Consider the following 7984-nt stretch of genomic DNA (forward strand, 5'->3'; position numbering starts at 1 on the left):
CGTATATAAACAACCACAAATCAAACATATAATTTCCTAATTGACCTAGACTCGTCCGGACTAGGAATGAATATTGATCTTGGGCAGGTGTTGCACTTGTGGTGGACTCTACTGCTTTGCAAAGCCATTGCCGAGGGGTTTCACCCGACNACACACAAGGCGAGTCNGTTACCGCGGAATAGACCTACAGTGGAAGCGTCTACCCTAGGACTTCCCACTACTCTCACCACCCGCGTCAATCCTCTCTATTTGAGAATGAAAGACCGTCAGAGTATTAGGGATAACCTCCCTTGAAGGAGCCTCAATATTCATTCATACACTAAAGTGATCTCACCTAGAGATCTTAGAAAATTCTCAAAGTTCATAATCCATATCACCAATCTTGTTTCACTTCACCAACCTCATCCAATCAATCATACAATCTCATTCAGAAGCAAAATAAACATATATAACTCTTACAGTACATATCTTCAAAGAAACATCATTTATTAATACCCATTTCTTTATCAACTATAATTACCTATACTTAAGTAATTCAAACAGCCTTGAGACCCTCACCAATGGTTCCGGAAGGGTCAAAAACCCCCAGAACGACCTAAAGAACGTCCAAAACGGACGTCTAGAACCCCACAAACTATCAAAAACAAACATGACAACAGAAATGGCGCCCAAGCGCCCCTTTAGGGGCGCCCAAGCGAGAATTATGTAGATTTTTCTGCATAATTGCGCAATTCTACCCCTTTTTTTCAATTCTAATCCTTTTGGTGAACTTCTACAACCCATAAGTCAACTTTCATGCTAAAATAAACTTACCTAAACCATTCTAATCCTTTTTAACATTATTATAAAGTGTTTATGCAATGATTTAGGTTCTACAACTTCAATTTTATCAACCTAGAGGTCTAAATTCAATTCTACAACTTGGAGTTGATTTTTAACCATTTAAACATGCCTACTAAGTCACACATGACCTACCTAAGTTACCTAAACTAACTAGGATCACCAAGAATGCCTAACTCTAAATTTGACCACCACACTTCCTTTCTAACTCTAAAACACCAATTTTACCCAACTTAGGGACCCAAAACCCAATCTTACCACTTTGCACCTATCTTGACCAATTTAGTGACTCAAACAAGTCACAATACAGTGGGTGAAACTGTCCCAACAGCCCAAAAACGTGATAGACCTCATTTGCTCAAAATCACTACCTCACTTCCTCTAAAATGACCAAAAAGTGACCCTAATACACTTGATTTTTCCTTCCTAACAATACCACAACAGATTTCCCACACCAAAGAAGTTCCAACATACATAATTAATCAATCTAAACCCTTCCAAAACAGCACACTATCATCACACACGAAATTCATGTATCAAACACACGCATACATGCATTTCAAGTCACTAAAACTCATTTCATGTCTCCAACAACATACCATTCCAAAATTATCATGCATTCACATCATACAACTAAAATCAAAAATAGAACTAGCTCCCCTTACCTGAAAGCTTTTCACAGCCTAGTACCACGTTTTTGCTCTAAATGTCTTACGCCCACAGAACTTTTCCCCAAACCTATGGATCACCGAATTGTGATCAGAAAAGTTTTCAGAGTTGAAATTTATCTAGAAACTAAAGAGTGTATATGTCTAGAACACATGCAACCCATAGATTGCATGTTTCGAAACTTAGAATGAAGAAGAAGAGGGAAAAATAGCTTACCCCTTTTGTTTTTTTCCGAATTGGAAGAAAATGTGTGCAGCTCTGGAATCCTGGANTTCAAATGATTTAGGTCACTANATAGTAGAAATTTTTAAATGGGTTAGTGTAGGGAATTTGAAGATTTTGCAAAGAGAGTTGATGAGAGTGGAGGAGTTGAGAATGTAAGAGGAAGCGTAAGAAATGTTGGCTGTTTCAGGAATAAATAAGTGCCAAAATTTTAGATTTTATTTTTCAATTATAAATGGGTTTTTAAGTTTCCAATATTCCTCCTCTCCTTTGCAGCCAAGTGTCCACAAAATTGCTGACTCATTTTCAGGATTTCACAATTTATGTATATGAGGAATCAATATTTAATAAATGTTCTTGTAGTATGTAGTATGCTTGGACAAGGTAATTAAAGGAAATGATTTGTAATTTTTTTAGAGAAGAAATGAATTATTTGGATGACAAAGAAATTAAAATTTAATAATTTTTAGAATATATTTTAAATAAATAAAAGGTACTGAATTTGAAATATTCACAAAAATATGTTGAAATTGAAATTCCACTCTCTCGCTTTGAACCCTCCTCACATTCTACACTTTGAACCCTCTCTCTCGTATTGCTCCCTTTGGGTACTCTCTCTCCAGAATTGGCACTTAGATGCCATGCTCAAGATCATGTTGGCATGCATTATATTCCATACATGATTATTGTAGATAAACAAGATACAAGTATTTTTAACGTTATTATAAAAAGACTTCAGATATTGACATATCTCGTAATGCTCCTCTCGATTTTGTTAAGTACATTCAAACCATATGTTATATGCATAAAATAAATCTTCATCATTAACTTCAATGGATTTGGAATATTTAAGAACGATTTAATAATAATATAAATGAATTTAATGTTGTATTCTTATTGTTACTATTTGTGGTTTTTAGTTAAAATACAAATTAATGTTTGCATTTTTTTCATCATCATTGCATTTATGAATTAAAAACACTAATTATTAATATTTTTAATTTGATATTTTAATTTTAAAAAAATTAAATTTATTTTATTAATAGTTTTAAAAATTAAATACAAAATAAATTAGAAAACAAAAAAAAAATCAATTATGTCAAAACGAGCCACCCGGCTCGACCTACCACGGATTGTGAATTAAACGGGTTGACTCACTAGCTCACTTAATAACAACTTTTTTAGAATAAAAGAATTACAATCTTTTCAAGATGCAATGGATGATATTTTTTAAGATTTTATAAAATAATAAATTAATAAAAATAAAATTTGGTGGATCAATCCAGCTCACCACGGATTCAACTCGAATGAACCGGATTTAAATGAATCGGGTTGAAAATTAGCCCGCATAAGAAAAATGTATTTTTTTTCAATCCAACCCGGTCCGAACTCACAGTGGACGGATTGACTCGTAGGTTGTATCCCATTTTGACAGTTATGATGTGAGATTTCTCATTTCAACAAAATTTAAATAAAATGTTATGAGATCTTGTATTTTTTTGTAAACCAACAAAAAGAAATTGTGAAAATCCCAGTAAAATCTTAGATGATCAAAAGAAACAGAGAATAAAGGTGAATTAGTTCGTACTACAATATCATGTAAAGAAGTACGTAGCTCATTTTAATTGATGTTTTTCAGGCTCTAAAACCCACCATACTAACAACATCTAGACGCAGGACATAAAAAACAATTTATATTATTCATGTTGTCCATCACAAGAAAATTTATTCCATCCATCCATTTCAAAAATACAAAATAGATATATAAAATCACTAAATCTTGATACGTTGCACATGCATTATAACCGGACATTTGTGCATTTTTCTTCATGACATAGGAATCACTAAAGTAACACACATGTATCCATATGAATATTTGAGTTCAAATACACATATTTGCTTCTAGAATCATTTTTTAGTTCATCTTTTATCTAAATGGGTTCAAAGAGTCAGTAAGAATGAACTAGAGTTTTGAAACTATAATCCATAATCTAATCATTGAATCAATTACATGATTAAAAGTATTAAACAAGTTAAACAGATCATTGAAAAGGACATTATACAATACGGTTCTTGAAAAGAAAACTGACTTTCTGAAGAGAATTAGGATTCCTTCTTGCCGTAACCTGAATGAGTGCACCATCAAGAAGCATGCGTTGCAGTACTCTTGCTATGTTCATACTGTCATCAATGCCAAGATGATGACTTCCCATCAATGGTATTTGCAGTTCCTTCATCATTGTAACCATTCCTGTGGCCTGTTACCCGTTATAAAGAAAAGCAAACAATAAGTTATACATTAGGATTAAGAAAAATGAAGGTAAAGAAAAAACTTGAATCCGTCTCAATTAAGATGAATCATGCTCAGTTAAATCAAAGGGGTATTGTTATTTTCATAATTTCTTAGGTTAACAATTCAAAATCTAAACCGTAAGTTGATATTAATTTAATAGCACCTATCTAGAGTTGCCGCCCTAACCAAACATTTTATCAAAAATGAGATAAAATTTCCTTTGAAGCATTTGCCCTAACTTTTGTTGTTAGACGGAAAAATGAATAGATTCTATTATGGTCTTCTGCCAATTCTGAACATTTAGTGAACTTACCCTCCTATTATAAAAGTTCAAATAGACATCTTTGAGATTAACCCACTCCATAAAATATGGAGGAAGCTTTATCTTTGACACTTCACATTGCTGAAGGACCTTAGTTTTCAAATCCCAATTTCCACTGCAAAAGCAAAAGATTTTGATGTAGAAGAACAAATTCTGTTATTCTAGTTCCAGATATACAGGGCAGAAACCAATGCATCATTAGAAATAAAACAAAAGAGATACAAAAGTTAAACCATGAGTAATGATACTTACCATGTTACAAATGCTGCTCGATTAAGTTCTGCACCCATCCACAACTGATTTTGCATCAACCAAACTCCAAATTGCTGAATAACTTCCGTAAATGGGATTGCTGTGTCATGCCAAACTCTGAAAAAATAATAATCAGTATGACTATAGTGAGTGACACTGTAGGTAGCAGAAGTAGGTAATAATCCCTTGTAACTGATACAGTAAAATGATTTTCATTGTAATGGCTAACAGCTATCTTTTCACCAGTCTAACTCATTGTTCACCAGTTATAGGATATTTCAAACCAGAAATCTCTAAAAATGTTACTATAAGCAGCAGCCATAAAAATTACTATTAGTTATCAATTTATCAAATAAATACACGTGGAAGGGGAATTGGAGGATATATTTGTTTTTCAGATTGTATATGTTGCAACAAAAGTGAAAACAGAGATTGTATGTGGATCAAAAGTATGAATCAGGCTAGATTACTAAAGGCAGATTAAGCAGCATACTTGTGAACTCCAAATTTCCCATATTTGTTTGCAATGTATTCGTTTATTCTCCGTTCACTCATTTTTGAGGGTCTCACAAACCTGTTAAAGGACCAACACAAAAGTAAATTGTAAGATAAACAAAAAGTAACGGTCTTCATATATAAACTATATTTTTACATTCAAGAGAAACTAACCTATGAAGCCAAAAATATTAATATCTTGAGTTTATGGCTCACAAGCCATCTTGTTGCATTTAAGGGTTCAAACCTCGCGACTACAATTCCATTAAAGGTATAAATAAACTATTAAAAAAACTAGCATCCTAATTATATCTTTGTATAATTTGATGTTGAACCCACAAAAACATTACAGTCTAAGAATGCAAATTATATTCATTTTAGAACTATATAAAAGAACAAGAAGAAAAACAGAATATCTCAGGCAATCACTGAACACTGCACCTGTTAGATATGGTATAAAGTGGCAGATCAAAACCTGTGGAATATGTCTTCAACTTGCAATGTTTTTGCACTAATCATTAGAACTGGAAACTCAAGAATCTCAACCCTACCCTCCAAATCAAGCACAAGGAAATAGTCTAGATTCTGAGGACGTATTTTGTTCAACTCAGCAATGTCAACTTTAAGCCCACTGGAGCAATCATGATTAAACGTCTCAAGGTGGATAGGATCATCCATCTGAAAATTTGAAGAAAAGAAAACAATAAAACCATTTTTTTCCGCTGCCAAGTCATCATTACACCAAATTTAATTTAACATGACATGACAAAAAGATGAAGCTGATTCCTATCTAACAATATCATCTTCCAAACCTACAATTAAATGACTTAACTAGCTATCTTCCGGAAAAACTTGGTTCACACCAAAACATCAAAACAGAAAGAATAATGTAATGACACCAGGTTTCTCCACAGAGCACATTATTTCGACCAACTCAAAATCATACATGGAACGGAAAAATTGAACAAAGGCATGGACATGGAATACTTTTTCATGTTCGTACTATATAAAATACATTCATTTGTCATTCAATACTTTTTCATATTACGAGAGATGAGTGCATGTTAGCCATAAATCACAAAGTTATCTGACTTTTTTAATTGACGTTGTGATACAGTAACTCATGTAATACAAATTCCACGAACTCCAATCGGTTCGAAGAACAAAAGATGCACGAAACTCTAAACGGAAAGAGTTTTGAGGATATTCATTAGAGAGAATGAGATACAGAAACATAGTCCTACAATTGAAATCATTAACCGCTCCTTCATCCACCACAAAAATTATTATAGATCAGTGGAAAGACATACAATATTAACAATACTAATATAATTATTATTACTATTATTATTATAATTATAAAAAAAATACAAAATAGTATTTACAATTTTATTATGGATTATTTTTATTTACTTTTTAAATAACTTTTTTTACCATAAATAATCATTTTAATTAAAAAATAATCAATTTTAAAAAATGATTAAATTATTTTTTTAAAATGTCACTTAAAAAATAAAATTAAAATAATCAGTTTAATTTAACAAATGATTATTTAAAAAATAAAATTTGGAAAAAAATATGCATACAACAAAAGAGAACCCGACATTAATTAAGTGACTCAAAACTAATTAACTAGCTCTTAAAATAGCTACTCTGACACGATGTTATTATCAAATAATTTTTCTAAAAATCAATGTAAGGTGTCTAATTCATTTTCACACCCCTTCTTCCCTCCCTTTCATTCACAAATAAATCTCTTAACTGATATATTATCTATGTAGATAATAAGGCGTTGATCAACTATGCTACAGTGTCATGTCATTCATTATTTACCATTGGAACAATTGATCAAACACATGACATGCAAATCAACAGGAGCTCCCATGATACTTCAGAGCTTAAAATTTGAAAGGCAAAAAATTACCCATAAACTGAAATGACGTAAAAGGTGATGGGTCATAAAAAAGTCATAACCTTGGCGCATTTTCCCTGGCAATGGTACAAGCACAAGGGTTTCCAGTGAAAGTGGAGCTCGTGGAAAGAAGGGGTCTGGGAATTGGAGAGCGAAGCTGAGGGTGTGACAGAATACGTTCGATGAAGTGCAAGGTTGGCAGGCTGCAGAGTAAGAGGAGAGAGGGACAAAAACATTGGATTACGGTGTGACAACATCTTTGCCAAACATCCTCTCGAAAGCGCCATCATTCTCTTCACTGGGTGTGGAATGTGGATTGCCCTCCTTCCAAGGAGTATTTATTTGTACACAACTTTTGTGATAATAAAATAAATAAATGTAACTAAAAAATATTATACAATAAAATTATTATAAAATACTAAATTACAATTACGATAAAAAATATATAAAAAATTTCTATAAATAATATCTATTAAACTATAGAAAAAAAAAACATGTTGTTTTTTATTTGCCTTAATTTAATTTTGTTAAATAAACATATGTAGTCTTAAATAAAATAAAAGTTTAATTGGCAAAATTACTCATAAAAACAATTAGATTATTATCAGGAACCATCTATTAGTGCAAAAACGTTGTTTACCATCATCTAATAGACGTCGTTAAAGCTGTCAAAATGGTAACCTGGCTCGACCCGGCCCGGCCCACCACAGGTTAGTCATTTAGTGAGCCAACCCAACCCGGCTCATTTATTAGCGAGCCAAAAAAACTTGAACCCGACCTGACCCACCACGGGTTGGTGGGTAAACGGGTTGCTCACTAGCCCATTTAATTACATTTTTTTTAAAATAAAAAAAATACAAACTTTCTGTAATTTAAATTTAAACAATTTTCACTCCAAAAAATTATGTTAAAGACAATTCAAAATAATAATAAAAAGTACAATATAATTCAAATGTCATTAAAAAACAAACACAAAAAA

At 32.2% G+C, this 7984-nt stretch overlaps 1 protein-coding gene across 1 annotated transcript; it reads right to left on the bottom strand.

Moving 5' to 3' along the window:
- Nucleotides 1–3516: 3516 nt before the first annotated feature.
- LOC106755879 (uncharacterized exonuclease domain-containing protein At3g15140) lies at nt 3517–7326 on the bottom strand. The gene is made up of 6 exons (XM_014638102.2): nt 7068–7326; nt 5569–5771; nt 5092–5172; nt 4599–4715; nt 4338–4461; nt 3517–3989 (listed from the first exon to the last, which is right to left on the bottom strand). The coding sequence occupies exons 1-6, from the start codon at nt 7293–7295 to the stop codon at nt 3789–3791; spliced, it is 954 nt and encodes a 317-aa protein (XP_014493588.1). The 5' UTR covers nt 7296–7326; the 3' UTR covers nt 3517–3788.
- Nucleotides 7327–7984: the final 658 nt, after the last annotated feature.

This window comes from Vigna radiata, chromosome 2 (genome assembly GCF_000741045.1).
Source record: "Vigna radiata var. radiata cultivar VC1973A chromosome 2, Vradiata_ver6, whole genome shotgun sequence".
NCBI classification, from domain to species: Eukaryota; Viridiplantae; Streptophyta; class Magnoliopsida; order Fabales; family Fabaceae; genus Vigna; species Vigna radiata.

Bases quoted from the DNA above. Each gene is read 5' to 3' on its own strand.
- LOC106755879 (XM_014638102.2), bottom strand. From the start codon at position 7,295: ATGATGGCGCTTTCGAGAGGATGTTTGGCAAAGATGTTGTCACACCGT. The intron at 5,173-5,568 runs GTTTTGATCTGC...GTCCTTTAACAG, and splicing joins GTTGAAGACATATTCCACAG to GTTTGTGAGACCCTCAAAAA. The intron at 4,462-4,598 runs GTAAGTATCATT...TTGCTTTTGCAG, and splicing joins CGAGCAGCATTTGTAACATG to TGGAAATTGGGATTTGAAAA.